The sequence below is a fragment of the Pteropus medius genome, unplaced genomic scaffold (genome assembly GCF_902729225.1).
Source record: "Pteropus medius unplaced genomic scaffold, Ma_sr-lr_union100, whole genome shotgun sequence".
Classification (NCBI taxonomy): Eukaryota; Metazoa; Chordata; class Mammalia; order Chiroptera; family Pteropodidae; genus Pteropus; species Pteropus medius.
The window spans coordinates 3267252-3287948 of NW_024346065.1; the positions used below are offsets into that span (position 1 = coordinate 3267252).

Consider the following 20697-nt stretch of genomic DNA (forward strand, 5'->3'; position numbering starts at 1 on the left):
GAGCAGACAGATGTCACAAAGTTGTTTGATGTTGCAGAGACAAACAAAGGTGGGGCTTATGATCAGGGAGTCCCTTACATATCCAATGACCTTATTTTCAAACCAGAGGAGCCTTGTGAGGAAATCACCTTTTCCTTTTTAAAAAAAAAAGAAAATGAAGAGCAAGACTGAATGTACCGGGGTCAAAAACACATTAGGGGTGTATCTACGGGTGCCCCACACCACCCTTGAACCCACACACACTTCTGGAAAACAGCAAGCAAGGAGCAAGCAAAGAGCTGTCACGGGAGCATTGTTGCTTTAATACAGTCTGTGCCAAGCAATATCAAAGTTGCCCATACTCCAATTTTGTCCTGACCATTTTTAATAGGTAATGTTATAGTTTAAAAAAAAGTGCACGGATGAAGAGGCTAATCACACCTCTCAACTTAAAAATGAGACAAGCCACATAAATCCTCTTCCTTGCAAAAACATCCATTTCAAAAGAGTTTCTTTAATATCATAAAATATTTTCATGGACAAGTGAGCTAGCAAACACACATGCACCAATGTGCCTTTTGACAAGATCATCCCCTACCTCCCACCCCCCACTCCCACATCAAGGCGGACATGAGATTGGAGAAATGAATACAGCAGATGGGGCAGATAGAAAAAAAAAGTCGATAAAAAGGATGAAATATAACATTGTGCTTAGTTATTTTCCTATGTCACAACAGAACGAAACATTTCGGTGCAAATAGTTAATTTTTCCTCTTTTCCATTTAAGTCTGGTGGAGAAAAAAATACTTTTTCTATAATAAAATATGCGGTTTTTTGGTTTTTTTTTTTACTTTTTTTAACATAATTTTTTTTCTTTTTTGCAGAAAATAATTTTGTAAACTGTCACTTGGCGGGGAGGGAAGATCAGCGCCGCGGCGGGTCCCAGCTGGCCGGTTGGAGGCTGGGCGTGGAAACCAAACCCGGGCAGGAGAAGGGGGTACAGCGGAGGTGCAGGGCGGGGCTCACGCGGGCAGGGGCGAGGGCGCTGGACGAGTGGGGGCGGGTTAGAGGTCACTCTCGCCGTAGAGCGCTGTGGAGAAGGACATGTAGTCCAGAGCACCGGGCACGGCGTCAGGGCCGGTGTAGGGGGCCATTCGCGCGATGCAGTACTCGGCCTGGTCCGGCGGCAGCTCCCGGCGCAGCTCGTCCACCGTGATGTAGTTCTGCCGAGAGAGGGAGGTCAGGCGGCCGCGAAGCCCGGCAGCTGCGGCCCTCGCGGTGTGCTGTGCTGTCCTTATTCCAGACCCCCCAACCCCGTACTTCTGAATACACAGACATATACACACACAAACACACGCGTGTATTACACATACATGTGTATACACACACATAGTGGGACCCTGTGGGACCCCGGGAGGAGCTCACGAAGTCCCCTCCAGATCAGAGCCCAGCCAGTGCCTACCGCCCCAGCACGCCACCCACACCATAGCCAACGCACCTTGTCACCTGCCAGGATCTTGAAGGAAGCCATGACTTGGTCTGCTGTATCCGTGTCAGCCGTTTCACGGGACATAAAGTCGATGAAGGCCTGGAATGTCACTACCCCCAGGCGATTGGGGTCCACAATGCTCATGATGCGGGCAAATTCTGCCTCTCCCTGGAGAGAAGAACCAACGCCAGGCCTGTCAGCCTCTGAGCCACAGCCTGCTGGGACTCTCTCAGAGGCACCTGAAGGCCCTGGGGGCTGAGTAGCCTGTAGCCGTTAGAGGAGGGCACAGCAGCCCCTGTCCCAACCTGGGTTGTCCCGAGTGTACGACGGGGACACGACACCCAACAGTGAAGCCCGTGCTCAGGGCTTCCCACCCCCTACAGATGCCTGGGCTCTCGTTGGAGCAAATTACGATAATAACGATAATGATAATAACAACAACTAATACCCACACAGCATATATTATCTACCAGGCACTATTCTAAACGCTGTGTATATTTTAATTCATTTAACCCACACCTCAACCACATGAAGTAGGTGCTTATTATTTCCATCAGGTTTCTAGATGAGAAACCTGAGGCCCATACTCGTCCAAGGTCGCACAGCCAGTAGTTAGTGGAGCTGGGATTTGAATTTGGGCAGTCTGGCTCCACAACCTGTGCTCTTCCTATAATACTATACTTTCTATGTGCCAGACAAGGGCATAATACTCATGTAAGTTCCCTCATTTAACCCTTACAACAGTCCTGCAGTCCCCTCACCTCATTGGGGCCCCCAAGCTGGTGATGGCAGAGCAGGGATTTACCCCTGGATCTACTGCTCCTAGAGCCTCTGCTCTCGCCCTGTGCTTGGCAGCCTGAGGGCTCTGCACTTTGGTCCAGGAGTCGCCTGGCTGCCCAGCTAAGGCCCCTGCCCTGCTCAGAAGGCCCTGCATGAGGGCAGGCAGCTGAGAAGGTGGGGGAGGAGCCCGGGGCAATGGCAAAGGGGCAGCAGGCTTGGCTGGAGCCATCAGAGAAATGGTAGAAATCTCTGTGCCTTATACAAGATGAAGCAAACCAACCCAAATCCAGGATGTCCAAACTACCAGTCCTTCCTGCCAGCCTCGGGCTCAGCACAGCCGTCCACGGTGGGAATGAGAAAGGCTGTCTCCACAGTAAGTACCAGAAGATAAACTGGCACAGACTGGAGAGAGGCGGTCAGGACCGCAGGACACACACAGGCCTTGAGGCTGGGCTCTGTCTTTAGGGAGCCTCTTCCCCAGCGACCAAAATCTTGAGCCCCTTCTGGGGAGAGCATCTCCTGGCCTGAGGGCCTCCAGACCGCCACAGCTAGGACTGGGCCTCTGTGGCCAGCTGGCTGCCCCTCACCAGGACAGAGGGTGGGGTTTACATTACCATGTTGTAACCCATGGAGATAAGGCAGGCGCGGAAATCATCCGTGTCCATCATGCCTGTCTTCTTCTGTGGGGGCAGTGGCACCAAGACACAAGGAGGGCCAGAGACAGGAGGAGAAGGGCCAGCCCAGGGCCAGGAAGACGGGGGCACAGACGGCCGGAGGGGAGGACGAGGTGTACGATTTTGGGGTCAGAAAGGGAAGAGGAACATAGGAGGAGTAGATGCAAATACACGTCCAGGGAAAATGTCCACGGGAAAAAGGAAGACAGAGCAGGGAGATGCAAAATTCCGTCCACGGGATGGAGAACGGCGAGGAGAGAGGAAGGCAGGCACCGCGCCGGTCCCACGAAAGATACCCGAGGGCAGGGTCAGAGGTCGGAGTAGCAGGAGAAGGAGCCCAACACGGGCCAGGCAGGGACAGCAGGAGAGGACGAGCCCCATGGCCCACAGGAAAGGGGGGGACAGGGAGATCCAGACAGAGAAGAGAAAAAGGAGAAACGCGTTATTTCTCGCCCCAGATGCCACCCCTGAGTGTGCTCCATGCAGGAGGCAAGTACCTGGGGGTCGTTGCCAATATCATAACCCAAGCTGATGAGGCAGGCTTTGAACTCCTCGGGACCCAGCGTGCCGGAGTGATCCTGGGGCCGCCGTGCGCCAGGCAGCGAGCCATGCGGTGCCAGGGAGGTGGAGGCCGTGAGGGGAGGGAGTGGGACATGCCCCAGGGGGAGGTGGCGTGTGTGGGGAGACAGGGACAAAGGCATGCGGATGGAGAGGGTAGAGGGTGGATAAGGTGGGGGAGGAGGGAAAATAAAAGTGCACACGGTTAGACACACAGACGAGGTCCCAAGGGTGTCCCCTCCCTGGCACACAAAGCCCTGCTTCGGAAAGCAGGCCAGAAGGGAGCACAGTGAGGCCACAGGGGGTGAGAAGCCCCCAGAGGTGCCCAGCCCTCCTCCAGCCCGATGCCCCACCCCAGTTTCCAGGAGGGCTTCACCCAGCCAGGCACCAGGAGGGCAGTGAAGCAGGCAGGGTGGTGGGCAGCACCTAACCCCATGCTCCCTCCCACTCGAGGTGGTCACCCCAAAGCCCCAGGGCACTGAGAGGGGCACCTATGTAAAACCTAGCCTGTCCCAGAGCTGAATGAGAACCCAGCTGACAATTCTGACATCTCCACAGTGTCCCAGAGGCTGCCCCAGGGGTGGGGTGGAGGTAGGATGGAACTTCCGCTCCTCTGTCCAGAGGCAGCGGCGAGGGACAGTCCCCACAGCCAGGGGCAAAAGGCCTTCGCTTGAGGCTATGGCAGCCTTGCTCTCAAGGGCTAACAACTCATGGTAGGAGAGCAAGGGTCAGGGGTCAAGGGTCCTCTCTCCACCCACAACATGAGCTCTCTCTCCAGGAAAGCAGAGGAGCTCATGGGACACCAGGACTGGCTTTCCAAGGCCAGTATTGTGCAGTGCAGAGTCAGGGCAGGCTGATGGCACTTTCCCGCTCTCCTTCCTCCTCCTCCTCACCTGCCCAGGAATTGGGTCCAGCATCGCTGCCCACACTCTGGGCAATGCCCTCCAGGGCCCTGGGGCAGAGGCAGGGGCTGGGGGCTGCTCTGAGCAAGTGCAGGGGGTGGATCTCTCACCCGGTCGAAGTGATTGAAGGAGGCCCGGAACTCGTTCATCTGCTCCTGGCTGATGCCTTTGGCATCCCGGGTCAGGATCTGGTTCTCCACCTCATTGATGGTCCTAGCGATGGTGGTGAGGAGCTGCTCCCAGCCCACACGGATGTGCTGGGGACGGGAGAGGGGCCTGTCAGCATAGGGGCCCCAGGCCTGGCCCGGGCTGCCCCGGCCACTCCTTCCCATGACCATCTAAAGGGTCAGAGCAATCAAACCTGGCCTTCCATCCGGACTCACAGTGTCAGTAGAGGCGGGGGAACCAGGATAAGAAACCAGGACAGAGGACCCAGAGGATGAATGGGGAAGCATGGGCAGGGAGGGTGGTGGCCTCTGCCTGGGAGAGCACAGACCAGAACTGCCAGCGTAGGTCGGGGTAGGAAGGAAGGAAAATTTGGTTGTGGAAAAGATTATAGAACAAAAAAAATGGGTAATTCTCTGAACATCCAACTCCATAACCGCTCATACACACACACACACCCCCCTTCTTCAAAGTCAAAACAAGTAGCTGTTTAGCACGTAAGTACCTGAGCCAGAGTGTGGAGACCACTAGCATTACAATCACTGGGGTGCTTATTAAAAACTTAAGATTCCCAAGTCCCACCCCAGACCTAGTGAATCAAATTCTGGAAATATACGTCAACAAGCTCCTGGGGAAATCCAGAAGGCACTGAGACTGAAGACCAGAGCTCCTGGGTGAGAAGTGAGTATCTCCTCACTCCAAAGTGAGTTTATCCTATTGCGGCCAGTTTCCTTGGAAGATCACAGCCTCCCGGCTGCCCGGCCCAGGAAGGGGGAGGAAGGGATCCGGAGCTTCCTCTGCAGAGAAGCAAGGATGAGCCACCTACCTCCATGGTGTAGTTGGTGTGCTTGTTGTCAAAGATGAGTGCCTCCTGGATGAGCTGGTGGTCCCCTTCCAGCTGGTCAATCTTGGGCTTGTAGTTGACGATGCTCTTCTCGTACTGCCGCAGGTGGCTGAGCTGGTCTTCCAAGGTCCCGTGCATCTCGATGGAGATCCTCCCAATTTCCTGCTCACCCAGGAAGGTGGCCTTTGTCAAACGCCCCCCAACTCTGTGCCCCTGGGGTGAGGCTGGGGCCCCCGTACATCATTGCTCAACACCTCAAATGATTCTCGGTTCCCAGCCCAGCACCGGGGGGTGCCCATCAGGGATTAGTAAACCCGGAGGTAGACACGTTCCGCATGGGCACTTCTTGGTATGTAAAGAGCATCACAGAGGTGTGTGAAAGGCACTGTTACCAGCGGATGAAACACTTCCCATCTCCTGGGCACCTGACAGCCTCAGGGAGGGGATGCAAGGTCAGTTGCTAACTTAATCTCTGCTTGCTATTCGAACTCACTTCCTAAGCCTTATTCCTGACCATCGCTCACTTCAGGAATGCTGGCTGTGACCAGTGAGCCAGGTTCTCACAGCCTCAGTGCACCTGGCTTACCTCCTCTGTGGCCATGCTCCGGCTGTTCTACAACTAGGGTGCCTGCCTGGCCCACTTCAATCCACTTGTCTCTGTGGGCCAGGTATAATCGTTTCTGTCTGGCCTTCATCCATGTAAAGAAACCTTCCTGTGAAAGTACTTTCTGTGCACTCGATTCAATCCAGCAAATATTTCCTGAGCGCCTACTATGCACAAATGTGCACTCGACCTGGACTCAAGGAGCTGAGAAGGACACCATGCTCTAACCCTTCCCTGATCTACAGCATCCTGCTATCTGGCCCACACAATTCAGGAAGAAGTTCCATGCTTGCCTGAGGTCCAGGTCTCTCCCTAGAAAGACCACCCTCCCTGACCAAGCTCACTGCTCAGGAACACTGACGATGGAGGGAAATCTGGCCAGTCAGATAAGCCATAAGGGTAAGCCACATCAGCAACCCAGGCGCTGATCCCTCTGTGGGACTTTCTTATGTGGCTCTTTAGTGGTGTCCCTGTGGGAGTCTTTGCTTCCGAAGCCAGACACTGAGCTCAGCCCACAGGCTTCCCTGCATGAGCTCCACACCCTCTATAGGGCAGCAGACCAGTCATGGGCTCAGGACCATCAGTCCTCCATGCGTCCCGCCTGGGAGGAGACAAGGCAAGCCTGTCTGGCTGGGATGGTGCTGGGAAGGGGTAGAAGGCCCACCCCTACCTCCCACAATAGGACCCACCTCCATCTTGGTCTGGATCCAGGGCCCGATGACATTAGCCTGAGCCCCAAACTGCTTGCGTAGCCTCTCGTTGTGCTGTTGGCGGGCATGCTCCTCCGTCAGGGCCTGGTCCCTCCGAGGCACCAGCTGCCGCACCTGGGGTGGGAGTAACCATGGCACATTGGGGGTGAACCGGCCCTCTGCTTCATACTTCAGATGAGCGAACAGAGGCCCCAGGAAGGGAAGTGCCAGTCAGTAACAGGAGTGAAAGCGTTGACCTGTTCTAGAAATTCAGGCATTCATTAACTTGCCAGATAATGAGAATTGACTATGTTATCAAAAATCGATCAATCAATCAATCAATCAATAGATCAATCAATAAAATCAATCAATCGAAAAAAGGACAAAAATTCCTGCCCTTATGAAACTTAACAATGGCTCAGCCAATGCCCCGCCCAACCCTTGGACTCACATGGTCCCATTTGCCATTGATCTCTTGAGGCGTGATGGTTGTGTAGGGGTTGGTGCCGGCCATGTTGACATGGTAGGTCTGGACAATCTTGGACACCTCGTTGTGGATGCCTAGAATGGCCAGGCGCTCTTTGTCGGCATCAGGAAGGGTGGCCTTGAACTGCTCATGGGCTGTAGTCAGTCCCTGGACAGAGAAAGGGATGCAAGAGAAGCATAGTGACTGGAGGGGCTCATGCCTCCTGTGGGCGAGATGAGCAAAGGGAGAGATGTCCCAGGGGAGAGGTAGGTGAAAGGGCCCCCAGAGGCCTGGAGGCATCAACCAAGGATTCTCACAGCCAGGAACCAGGAAGGCACGACTGGCCACAGGAAGGTGAAGGCAGAGCCATCAGAGCAATAGCTTCATGCTCGGTTCTGGCGAAGCAGGCAGCAACGCCGGGGCATTCGCCACCCCACAGTCAGGTCAGGGTTAAGGGGTACCCCAAGACCTGCTCCTAGGCAACCTCCCCCAATACACGCTTCCTCTGTGCTTTGCTCTAATACTCCGCAGTTGTATAAAAGAACGAGGAAGATGTTTGTTGATATGAAACAAGCTCCAAGATAACTGTTAAAAATAAAGGTTCAGGAAACAGTATATAGTAAAAGCTACTTTTTGTGTAAAAAAGGTGTGGACAAGAATGTGTTCACTAAATACATTTGCTCACGTATGCAGAGACTGTGTGGCCACACTGCTTGCCTCTGACGAGGGCCCCTAGGGGCTGGGGACAAGGCGTAAGACCAAGAACTTACTGCGTGTCTTTTTTATCTTTTCAATTTTGTGCCATGTGTATGCATTACCTAATCAAAATAAGTAAAACGCAAAGGTTTCGAATCTATGAAATCTTTGGGATGCTGTGCTCAGTCCTCTCGCTAAGCGGGGGATCCTGCAGGAGTGGGACTGGCAAGAGTTAGGCCGTGGGCAGCTGGGGGAGCCGGCCTCCGGGGTGGGGGGGCCGCAGCGCACCTGGACTTCCTCAATGGCGTGCACGATGAAGGTGTCTTGCAGGTCCTCCATGGCCCCCTCCATCCAGTTATTGAAGGGTGCGGCCCGCTTGGCATACTCCAAGTACAGCTGGTCAATGGTCTCCAGCAGTTTCTCAGTCCGCTGGGAGTGTGAGATGGGGAGGGGTGGGGAGATGTTTAGCAGAGTCATAGTTAGAATTCCTCCTCTCCCTCTAAGATCCTCTAGGCTGGCACCAAGGGGTCCAGGTCTGGAAGCACCAAACTAACAGGCAGAAAGAACAGCCTCTCTCTGGAGCACTTATTCTTAACGTGGAGTGTACAGACCACCCCACGTTAGAGTCAGCCAGCCTGGACCCCAGAGTCTGGTTTCTAGAATAGGAAAAAACGGCTGAGGTCAGGCTAAGTGCACAAAACCAGGTGATGAGATATGGTTAGGGTGAGAGAGGAAGCCTCTCCACAGAGCAAAGCCCAAATAAAGTGACAGTATGAGCCTTCCACACTCTGGCCAGGGCTGAAGGAGTCCTGGGGGACCCAATGGAGTCTTTTAGCCTAAAGCAAAGGGAGTCACAAAGCAGGAAGGGGCACACAGAGCTGCTGGCAGCAGGCTTCCATCTCCCTTGAAGACCCTCACCTCCAGGGCTTCCCTCCGCTTCTGGGTTAGGGCCCCCAGATTGTCCCACTGGTCACAGATCTTTTGGCACCGGGCGTTGACACTGGGTGAGTCGTAATAGTCCAGCTCACTGGGAGGGAAGAGACAGGAAGAGTCAGGTGACCCAGGCTGCCTCTGAGGCCTGTCGTTCTCTTCCTGAGGCTGGAAGCACTAGTGGTGCTGAAGGCCAAGTGTGCTCACTTCATCGACCTTCCAGGTGCCCCTCCTAACCCCTTAACTCCTTGGCTTTCAGGACACCACTGGGAGGAGACCAAGGAAGGCCAGTCCTCTGCAAAAGCCCTCGCCCCAACCTCGGCTGCAGACGGTGCCAGCCTTGACCTGATGCCCAACATCAGGGAGCCACTGAGGCAGTGAGAGCTCAGAGCCAAGACTTGGTCACCTTCTAATCCTGCACTGGTTACAGGTAGGGCTGAAGGCATGTAACAGGAAGGGTCGTGGGCTCCTTCTTTACCTGGAGGGACATTCCTAGTCTTCTGTATTGACAACCTTCTTGCCCAGGCACCAGGCTGTACCCGCCCTCCTCACTTATCACAGCTACATGTCATCTCCCATTGCAGCCCCAGGCTGGGCAGGCTGCACTTACTTGAGCTCCTGTGCGATGGCAGCAATCTGCTCCACGCGGTCCTGGTGGGCAGCCAGGTCACTCTCAAAGGCCTCGTGTTTCTTGAGCAGGGCCTTGATCTCCGAAAGCGTGGCCGTCTCGTAATCCTTCTGCCGCAACATGGCCTCTTTGCCTGGGTTCGGAGACATGGTACAAGGCTGAGCCAAAGCTGGAGGGTGAGCAGAAGCCCCATCTTCTTGAACCGACCATCTACCTCTCAGGAACCCCCGGAGCACCACTTCTTGGGGTACATCCCAAGGAGATGCCCACCATACAATATCAGTCACCCGCAGAGAGAGAGCAGATGTGCAACCAGAGCATCCGCCAGGGGGTCAGGCCAGGAAAGTTACTACTCTCCGCAGAGCATATGTGGTGCCATCAGAAGTGTTCACACATGAAGGCTATGCAGGACTACGGGGGATGTACAGGTATAACGTTAACTTTATAAACAGCAGGGAACAACGACCTATATCCTATATACAACCAGGAGAAAACTAGCCAAGTGTTCAGGGGTAGGTACCCCATCTTTACGGTTTCTCCAGTTATTGTTGCTAGCCCCCAGCAGCCCCGCAGGGACCATCCCCACTCAAGTACACTCAGAGTGGTCAGCGTGTCCGGAGCACTCTACACAATCTCCATCAATGGCCAGAGCCTTCTCCGACCATCAGGTACACTGCTCTCTCTCTTTCGGGGTGGGCAGGGCTTGCATTCTTGGATTTCCATTTCTGAGTAGGAAAATGGGATGAGATATGACCTCCAGTGGACTGTTAATAGATGACATTCGACGGCCATCTTGTGAAGTGACTGGCACAGGACAGGGGCTGACCTGGCCTTCTTGCATGCCCGCCCCATGTCCGCACCTGTCATGAATGCTCAGCCCCTCTCATAAATGAAAGCTGGGCTGAGATGCTGAGGGCTGTGCCTAATATGGCATTTCTTTCCTTCCCTCTATTCTTTTAGGTCAGAATAATAATACAATATAAAAAATTACAGAGGAGCCTACATATCTACTCCTTTTCAGGATGTTGTGTTAAAACCATAGGCAGCGGTCCCCAACCTTTTTGGCACCAGAGACCGGTGCTCCTATGAGAACCTGATGTCTGATGATCTGAGGTGGAGCTGAGGCGGTGATGCTAGTGCTGGGGAGCGGCTACAAATACAGATGAAGCTTTGCTCGCTGGCCCGCTGCTCACCTCCTGTGCAGCCCAGTTCCTAACAGGCCACGGACCGATACCTATGCAAGCCTGGGGGTTGGGGACCCCTGCCATAGGTTATCTATAAATTATGCTACTGCTTTTAAAACATTCAGCAGCTTATCATCAGAGTTTCTACTCTGGCTCCACAGTCTTCGAATGTGCCCCTTCGACAGCTGCCTAACATTCTGTCGAGTGGCTGAGCCACCACTGGTGTAACCGACTCTGGGAGATCAGGCCCCTCATCCTGCACTATTACAGATGGTCTCACTGCAAACATCTACAGACACGGGATTCTCCCATGTTTAAGACTGATTCTTTAGACAGTCTCAAAAAATGGAATTCCCGAGTTAGCAGGTGAAAATGTCATTAGGTATGAATCTGTGCAGCCAAGACTGCTTCTGCCAGAGGTCATGCCGGTATCTGCTGCTGGCATGCCGGCGCTATTCACACCCTCGCTGGTGGCTGGCAATCCCTGCTCTGTACTTCGCTGTGAGCTGTTCTTGACCCCAGAGAGGACACAGTAGAAGCGTGTGGGTGAATCGGTACAACCGCCATCCCCCTTCCACCGTGCACTACCAGGATAAATAACTCCATACCTGTGTAGTAAAGGGCAGGCAGCAGCTTCATAAGCATTTCGTACAAAGCTCAGCCTATGTACTTACAATGGGGAGCCCAACCCGAACCCCTTGTCTGAGTTCAGCACAATCCTATCCCCAAACAAGCTGGATGTGGCCGTCACTACACATTTTCAGCCTAATGTGTGAGGGACACAACAAAGCCAAGCAGGGATCTTAGGGCATTGAGCTCCACTGGCCAATGAGGTCTGCCTCAGAGGTGCCAGCTGAAATGGCCCCAGTCCCCTTCTCCAGCCCCAGCTCAGGTTCTGAGGAAAACACTATTCCAGGTTGATTTTCTCTTTGGACTTAACCTTAGCTGCCGATACACAGACACCAGACAGAGCCCGAGTGCCTCCAGGCCAGAGTCACAGAGACACACAGGTGCTGCGGCAAGGGCTCTGCTCCGCTGTAACTGGAGGCCAGAAACAGGAAGCGGGAAGGCAGTGGAGGAAAAATACCCAGGGCAACCATTCCCTGCCTGTGTGCCATGCGCCGCCGGGCACTCGACTTAAGCGTAAAATATGCTTATGACATTTAAGTCTACCACAGCCCCATGAGGAGGTATACTGAGTTAACAGTGTTCCCCCAAAACACATGTCCACCCAGAATTTCAGAATCTGACTGTTTCTGGAAATAAGGTCTTTGCAGATGTAATTGGTTAAGATGAAGTCATAATGGATTGGGGTAGGCTCTAAATCCAACGACTGGTGTTTTCACTGGAAAAAGGAGAGAGAGATTCAGTCACAGAAACATGGAGAGAAGAAGCTACGTGACAACGAAGGCAGAGATGGGAGTGATACAGGCCAAAGAATGCCGAGGAATGCCAGCAGCCACCAGACGCCAGGAAGGAGCATGGGATGGCCTCCCTCTCAGAGCCTCCAGAAGGAGCCCACCCTGCCATCACTCAGTTTAGGACCTCTAGCCTCCTGAACTGTGACAGAACACGTTTCTGTTGTGTTAAGCCGCCCGGTTTGTGGTGATTTGTTACCACAGCCCTAGGAAGCCAGTACAGGGCATATCATCATCTGTACGGTACAGATAAGGAAATGAGACGTGGGGTTTAAGTCACTAGTCCAAATTTACACTGCTTCAACATGGCAGGATTTGAACCCCACCCTAACTGACTCAGGGAAGAAGAAAGTATTACAGTGACCAGAAAAATCAGCAATTAACATGTACCTAGCAGCGTACTATGCCAGGAACTCATCTCAGTACCTCGTATACACTAATTCACTTAATTCTCATAAATCTGTGAAACTGGTACTATTATTATCCCCGCATTACAGATGAGAAAACTGAGGCAACCAAAGGGCTGATGAACTTGCCTACTGTCAAAGAACGAGTAAGAGAAAACTAACAAAAAGCAAGAGAAGAAAGGAGTCGTGGCTGGTGGCTGGGATAGGGGACCCTCAGGAGCCAGGAGGCTGGGCTGGCATTACCGTCCGTCCAGGCCTCGTGGATGGAGGCCTTCTGCCGGAACTTCTCTGCCAGGTGGTCGAGCCGCTCCAGCCTCCGGATCTCGTTCAATAGCCACTCCTCATAGCCCTTCTCTGCCTGCTCCAGGCAGCCCCAGGCATTGTTGATGTCCTGTGGGGACAGGAAGTACATGGTCAGGGCCCGGCTCAGGCCTGGGCCCGAGACCCCCACAGCTGCTCCATGCCTCCCAGGAGGGTCCTCTTTCCCGTCTGGGCCATACCCGCCCAACCCCCAGGTATTTCCCCAGGCTCCTGGGCGACAGGCTTCCCAGGCCAGAGTCCACATGGGCCACACAGCTATGGGGCTTTCGGTGCGCAGCCCTGTGGGGAAAGAGCCCAAGGCCCTTTGTGGCCCCAGGACTGACTTCCAACAGGATTCTGACCCACCATACAGGTTGTAGCACCAGCCAAGGAAACAGAATAAGAAATTAAACAAAGCAAGCAGGTGTGGGAGCCTCCCTACCTCCCCACATTTCTGATCTGCTGATGGGCTCTGGGAAGCAGCCTGGAGCCTTTGGGAACCCTGGCCTGGGAGAGCCAGCTAAGAGTCTGAGAAGAGTGATGTGCTGAACACAAACCCACAGCTCTGCAGACAGGAAGCCACCAACAGGGCTGCTCCTTACGGTCAACACAAGAGTATCCGGCTGCAGTGACCAGCTGAGAGCCTGTCCTGGGTGCCACCCAACTCCCCGACTTGGTCCCCACTCTGTGCCTGGGGGCCAGGCTGCATTTGCCCAAGGGAGTACACTTTCTCTAATTCACACCAAGCACCCTTCGGCCAGCAGCAGCTCTGACTACCTAAAAGCTGCTGTTTGAACCTGGAACCCATAAAAGGACTACAATTTTCCAAACTGCCTCCCTCAAGTGCTGTTTGCACATTTCACTTGCTCACTCGCATTCCTGTCTTATATGCCTAGGTCTTCTCATTACTCTCCATTTTAAAGGGCAAAAGCTCTACCCTGGTGAATTCTGAAATTTTCGTTTGCATGTGTTTCTGGCTCATAAAATTTCTCCCGCAGTACTGAGGAGAGGGTAAGGAGGGAGGAATAACATAAAAAGTAACATAAATGAGGAGTATTTAATGACATGAAAAGCTGGTCATGATACATTAGTTTTTTTTTAAGCAGCTTATTAAATAAAACATGCTTTAGGATTCGCTTTTAAAATGTATTTATATAGAAAGACTAAAAGAATCTTTTCCCCAAACAAAATTTAAGTTGATAAGTCATTTCTATTTTCTTTATTTTGCTTATTTGTACCTTAGAAATATCCTACCACAAAAATCTGTTACTTGTTTAAGGTAATAATTTTTTTTTAAGTGCTTAAACAAGATTCCATGGAAGTAAAATTATCTTTTGAATTATGTCCTTTTTGGCTCACTATGTCAAGAGGCATTCTATTTGCAAAGATGAATTTTGAAGGGTGGGGGGAAGTTGGTGGAGCTGGGGAGTCTGAGGTAGATGGTTTAGGGGTATGGAAGGGGCAAGTCTGACCCGGAATGGTCAGGAGAGAGGGGACTCTCCCCCTGGGGAGAGGAGCCACCCCACATCGCTGAGTGTGGACTGGAGCCTGGTGGTAACCTGGAGGGAGAAATGACTTCCGGAGAAGTGTGTGCAGGCAGTAGAAAACACGACCCAGCTGAGTCGGCCATGGCACCGCACTGGAGCAGCTCAGGGATGGAGGCGGACCCGGCTGGGGGCCCGGGCTGACCCGCTGGGCTCACCGAGACCATCCTGCCCTCGGAGGGCATGAAGGCAGGCCGGTTGCTGAGGCGCAGCTTGGTCTGCAGCGTGTTGAAGTTGATCTCCAGCTGGCACTTCTCCTGCACCTTGGGCGGCTTGTGCAGGCGCCGGTAGTCGCGGAAGTCCTCCAGCTTCTGCTGCATGGCGTGCATGGTGTTCTCGGGCGCCCGGTTCTCCAGCCACGGGATGGTACGGCGGATCCACTCCAGCAGCTGTGGGGGCGGGTGGAGGTTAGGGTGTGAAGATGCTGGGCGTGAGGGGCAAGGGCCGGCTTCTCTCTCCTCCAATGGCCAAGAAGAGCGGGGAGCGACTCTCCTGACAGTACACTCCTTCCCAGCGACCACCCTAGGCCATTCCCAGGCCATGAGACCAGGTTCCGAGGTGTTTCTTCTGAGAAGCACAGGCTTCATGAATTCTGGCCACTAGAGTACATTAACTCACAGCCAGCATCACTCAGCCACCCTGCTCTGCCAGGGGAAGAACCACAGACATGGTGGGAAGACGGCTTGACTAAGACCTGACTTCTAGTTCTAGGTCTACTACCCAGCTGGCCTCAGTTTCCTCATTTATACCATGGACGAGGCTAACAGCTGTTCACTGAAGTCTTTGCTACCTGACCTTCTAAGATTCTAGAATATGATCCCTGACTCAAAAGACAAGTGGCTGGCTTTTAGGGCAGAGGCAGGGAACAGCCTGGATTGTTTTCTTGATGAGGTGATAAAGAAGTGAAAGTGACGACAGGAAACATACTGATCACCTGCAAGATGCCAGGCACGTCAATCACAGGAATACTACGGGATTAAGTGCTGTGATTCTCCCCCAGGTTACACAGGAGGTAACCAAGGCACTGCAAGGTTATGTGACTTGCAAAGATGACCCAGTTGGAATCGTAGAGTGAGGATGTAAACCCAGGTACTTGGGCCCAGAACTTGGGTTCTTACTGTGCTGGATGGCCAATCTGCCAAGAGTCCAGGCTGAACTGCTCAGAAAGCTGAATTATTTTACGGAAGAAGCAGGAGGAGCCTTAACCCAAATGTAGTCAATGGCAGACAGCAAACCCAGCCCTGTCTCATCCTGTCCCCTGGGCGAGCCCAGCTACTGAGCTAGCCTGAGCCAGCACTAAACTATCCCGAGTTCATGCCCTCCCAGAACTGAACATACTACTTTTTGAGTGTAAGTGAAACTCACAGAAAAGTACACCAGGCTGGAAAGGACTCTGAGATCCCTTGACTCAACTCTCACTTGACAAACAAAAAAACTGAGACCCAGAGAGGTGAAGGGATTTCCCAAGCTCACTGCTGACAACGGAAAAAGCCTGGAACTCAGCTCTCTGAATGAAGCCCAGAGACTGGCCTCTGACCCACCTCCACTTCCTGGGAGGGCCAGAGCGGGGCTGCCCAGGGCCATCTGTGCTGGGATCATGGATTACACCCAACTGACTGTGCCCCAGGGATGGATCTAGGGGTATAGGTTCTGGGGCTCCCTTTCCTCTAGGGTGGAGTGGCAAGGCCTTGCTAGGGCCGAGGGAACTCGGGGATACCCACATCGCTGGCCAGCTTCTCGTAGTCTTCCATGAGCTGCTCATTCTCCTGGTTGACAGCTAACACCTTGCAGATACGATTGGCTGCTGTCTCCGCCTGTAAACAAGACAGGGGTCATGGTCAGCAACCGGCAGCAGGAACACCTGGTACACACTTGTGTCAACAAAGCCACCTCTGGCATGGTTTGAAGGCAGCTCTCGAGGCTGTGAATTCACATCCTCCTCGCCCCTCCCTACCATCTTCTTTGCCACCCCAGGCTGAGTCTTATGGATCAGGGGAGCCTAGACATAAGTCTTGGTGGCTGAACTAGGGCCCTGGAGAAGGGCCTGAGTTTGAGACCCAACACACATGTCGGGAAGAAACAAATTCAATGACTAATATAGTCAGAAGACTCAGGTCAGGTGGAGAGGTGACTTCATGACCATTCTGGAATTCCGAGTGGAGACCCTGGGATCCCCAAGGCTCAGGATCTCAGGCTGGATTTGCCAGAATCTTGGAGATGCAGGAATTCAAATGTGGGAGTCCTGGAACAAGTGCTGACTGAGAAGCAGTGGGACCTCACAGAATTCCTGCAGAATCTCTCAAGGCTCCTGGCCCAACACCTGAAGTACTTTAGAGAAATCCAAGGGACCTGCCCAAAAGTCAGCACAGGCTACTCTGGGAAGCTAAGCACACATCGTGCACTGACAGCTGGGCATGCAGACACTTGAGGTGGGCCTTGGCAGCCAGAGGAACAAAAAGGGTCTAAATGACAACCAGACGAAAAGGTCCGGAAACCCCAGGGAGACACTGCTCCTCCTTCGGCTGTGGAGGGCACCGTGCACCTAACACCAGTAGGGGCTAGGCGTGCCTAATCCGCTTCACTTAGGTGACTTCAATTCAGCATTTCTTGTGCACATCCTAACTCAAATCCAAGGGGGGAACTCAAAGCCTTTTTGGGTCCTAGGGTAGAAAAGAAAACAAATAATGCCTGTGAGAAGACAGATATGCATCTTGGGGCCCTAGAGAAGGTCACCTTGCAGCTGTCAAAGAATGACAAAGGCTTAAGGGGTAGAAAGATGGGGCCTCACAACTGGTTGCTGAACAAAATGGGTTTCAACCGCAGCAAGACAGACTGAGGAGAGGCGTAAGGAAGAACTTTCTGAGAACGAGGAAGGAATTTGAATTGAGAAGGAATGACTAAGAAAATGTAAATGTTTTTCCCTGTAGACTTTTCAAATAGGACATATGTCCACCAAATCATATGATTTGAGGGTGACTGTGCTGGGATGTGTGTGGGGCGGGGAGGAGAATGAGGTCATCATAAAAGTCCTTTCAAGCTCAAGGTCAAGAGACTGCACCCTCCAGGGTGAGGTGTCAGAGAGGGTGGGCCTCCACCAGGAGAACTGTGGGAGTGGCCAGAGAGGGAGCTAAGGGTCTTGTGAGATAGGGACGTCACGTGCCAGGTCTCAAGTAACTGAAGCAAGGAGTCACATCCTTAGACCCTCATCCTCTGCCCCCGACTCAATTCTGTGCTAGAAATGGCACGGCCACCTCATACACAGAAGTCCTGGTTGATCGCCTTCCTCTGGAGAAACCACCATGGGGAATCCTAGGAGGTGACAAGGAAGGAAATTCCTTCCTGGAGCCTGTCCCAGAAGATGTGGGGCCCCAGAGAGAGCAGGGTCATGGGAACCAGGCCAAAGAGCCCCATGAGGCTGGCTGGGGATAGCAGTCTGCCTGGAGTCACTGGGGCCACTTGAAAGCTAGAGCAGAGGCCCCGAGGGAGGCCAACACTCTACTCTGTGCTGACGTTTATGTAAGAATGTCAGGTAGCTGCGAAGATTCCTGCCCAACGTGCTGACCAAGCGGGTCAGAGTCAACGGGGAAGATGGCCACTGCTGGCAGGCGAGCGGCCGCTGCCACTGTGATATTTCACGGATAAAGCTCCCGCCTTAACCTTGTTATCTTCCCGAATCGTCTTAAAATCTTGGGCTCAGAAGTCATAAACTTTGATTTGTGCGTCAACTTATCAAACTGGGTGACTGAGTGTGGCCTGCGTTCATGGGATTTTAAGAAACATGTCCTGTGGATCTCAGGAGTCTTGCCCTCAGAGCCTGTTAGCTGTTCCAGGGTCAAAGGAGAACTCCTTCTGTATGAAGATTGGGGGAGTTCCCATGCGGGCCTCCTGGGGACTTTTCACAGAGACCTAACCTCTTTCCCAAGCCTGCCTCTTAGCCTGCCCTTTCCTGGCTGGCCTCACCAGGAGAGACTAAGAAAACCCAATCATAACCAGGAAATAAAGCATGGCCATCGTGGAACAAAAGCGGGCTTTCTGTAAAAAAAGTGATGGCTCGTCTACAAATTCCATCAGGGTTGTCTTCCCCTTGAGAGACGGCCAGTTCCCTCCGCCACCAGGAAGTAAGCTCCTGGAATCCAGATTTCGCTCATGAAAAACGACAAGCAGAATCTGCAGAACCTCAACCTTCCCTCGCTCTCACTGCTCACCTGCCCCACAGGCAGGCAGGCACCCCCTGCAGAAGCCTGCTAGGTGATGGCCTATACTTGCTTCCACATCGATCTCTTTACAGAAAAAGATCCAGTCATTCACCAACCTCAGCCTAGGAGGTCAGAGAGGCCAGCTCAGAAGTCCAAGCTTGGTAAGGCCTCCAGGACATACCCTGGAGCGGAAGACAAGCGAGACTCCTAAGGGTAGGATCTGGGCCTACCCCTGTCAGCCCAGTTCCGTGGCTTTCTAGCTTTATCCTCCCATGGTTATAGGAACTCCAGGACTATGGGAGATTTAGGAGAGAGGCACCCAATACCACCAGTTCAGAAAGAGATGGCTTTATTTCAAGAGCTCCAAGGAAAGATTTGTTCTATGAGAGGAAAGATTCATTCCCTGAGGGAAACTCAGGGTTATGGCTTCAGACTATTCTACAGAGAAGACAGGCTGCTCTGGAATCCAAGAAGCAGAACCAGAATGCCCAGCCCTTTCTGAGGGACACAGAATTTGCATGAGATAAGGGATGTAAGCACAGGTCGTCAATGGGCTGAGAAAATGTTTTGCAGGAAAAAGCAAACGGATTATTTCCAAGGACCAAAGGAAAAGACTTATAGAAATTTGTGTTCACCTTTCCTTGGTTTATATTTTCATGACCTATTTAAGTTGTACTATTTTACAGCCAAACACAGAACAATATTTTTTGTTTTTAGAGTTATTTAAAAAAAAGAATGGACTTTTATTCCCGGAGTACTTAGAAATCCCAAATGAAATTCAGCTATCCCAAGCCACACTACGACTCTAAAAATCAGCATCACATTAGCTGGTACAGGTAGAGTCTGAAGAGGAATCATCCTCAATTATGGTGACGTCAAACATCCAAACGTGGCCAGATGACACACCATGGCTCTGCCACCCACAACCCACCAATTCACATGAATGCCGCAACAATCTCATCTGTGACATTTTTAGTTAAAAATTCCCCAAATCTAACTAGGATTGCCTATTTTTTCTTCCTCCCAAGTCAGTACCCAGCCCCGGTGTCCCAGCCAGCAAGGCCTCCCAGACTGAGGGGAGCTGACTCCATGTGGCCCAGCCCTGTCCCCCTCTGCTGTCTCTGGCTTCCCCGCAGTACTACCTGCTCCAGGCAGCAGGACGAGACCCAGACCAGCACTAACTTGCTCCCCTTTTGCAGGCGGTGTACTCTGTCATACCTCAAAGCTTTTGCACAAGCTGCGACCGCCTTCCTCAGTAGCACTGGCTGCCCTTCCCAACCCTCTCTGAGCCTTTCACCTGCAGGTCCCTATTTGACCCTTAAAACCCCCAAGCTCAAGTGTTTCCTGCTCAAGAAAAGCCTCCTGTCCTGAAGCCCTACAGCCTGGCCTGCCCTCCCCTACTCAGGTCTGCAGCAGAGGAGAGCACTGGTTAGAGAGCGGCCATCCTGGACTTCTCTTTATTAAAAGTTTTTCCACATGGACCATGAATTCCTTGAGGGCAGAGACAGGATTTCTTTTCCTTAGAAGACTCACAGTAGTGAATAAAGCAACTGATGAGCAAATGGAAGATGTAAACAGCACTATTTCCTTCTTAAAGCATCCAGAAACCCCTAGAGCAGATCCAGTTCACATCTTAAAGGGCTGTTTCTCAGAAACAGTTCCCAGTAGACCATGACCATGACCTTTAAAGCTTTACAAACTGCATCAACGAGATCCGATTGCTCTCTGCCCATTCTAAATAGGGAAAGCGGAGGAGGGTGGAGAGGAGGGGAGGGGAGAGGAAAGAATTAGAACCAAAACCAACAGGTCAAAGTTGGCCCCTCATCTGACTAGTAAAATCAATCACACACACTTGCACGCCACTCGCCCGTGTGGGTACATGAACTGCTACACATGCACGCCCACGTGTACACACACGTGCAAGCATGAATTAGACCCTGCTGCCTTTCTAGATCCACTGTATAAGACTTGGCAAGAGAAAGACAGTGGGAGGGGACAGAGGGCACTGGGCAGGGGTTTTGGAAGACTTCCTTCCCCTCACTGGCTCTAGACATGGAGACAGTCAAGACAAGAAGAGTGTGTGAGTCTGAAAGAATCCTCCTCCTTCCACAGGAGAGGGGAAGACTCCCCCCGCCACTGACCTGTTTTGCTTTAAGCAGTTGCCTGGATCCTTAGAAGTCGTTAGAGGCAACTCTGGGTGAGGCCCTGACCAGGACGTGAGAGGAACACATCCTCATCCCCAAC

At 52.6% G+C, this 20697-nt stretch overlaps 1 protein-coding gene across 3 annotated transcripts in view; it reads right to left on the bottom strand.

Moving 5' to 3' along the window:
• Window positions 1-281: 281 nt before the first annotated feature.
• The window catches only part of ACTN1 (actinin alpha 1), a 91343-nt gene continuing 70927 nt past the window's right edge, over window positions 282-20697 (bottom strand). Inside the window, exons 9-22 of one of the 3 annotated variants that reach the window (XM_039875339.1) lie at window positions 15979-16071; window positions 14416-14646; window positions 12657-12804; window positions 9387-9537; window positions 8765-8873; window positions 8135-8275; window positions 7136-7318; window positions 6685-6819; window positions 5374-5553; window positions 4493-4639; window positions 3420-3500; window positions 2863-2928; window positions 1478-1636; window positions 282-1202 (exon numbers count right to left, since the gene is read on the bottom strand). In XM_039875339.1, coding sequence (XP_039731273.1) covers window positions 1044-1202; window positions 1478-1636; window positions 2863-2928; window positions 3420-3500; window positions 4493-4639; window positions 5374-5553; window positions 6685-6819; window positions 7136-7318; window positions 8135-8275; window positions 8765-8873; window positions 9387-9537; window positions 12657-12804; window positions 14416-14646; window positions 15979-16071 — 1983 coding nt within the window. In that variant the 3' untranslated portion in view covers window positions 282-1043. The remainder of the gene's footprint in view (window positions 1203-1477; window positions 1637-2862; window positions 2929-3419; window positions 3501-4492; window positions 4640-5373; window positions 5554-6684; window positions 6820-7135; window positions 7319-8134; window positions 8276-8764; window positions 8874-9386; window positions 9538-12656; window positions 12805-14415; window positions 14647-15978; window positions 16072-20697) is intronic. The other 2 variants (XM_039875341.1, XM_039875340.1) reach the window with 2 other exon arrangements.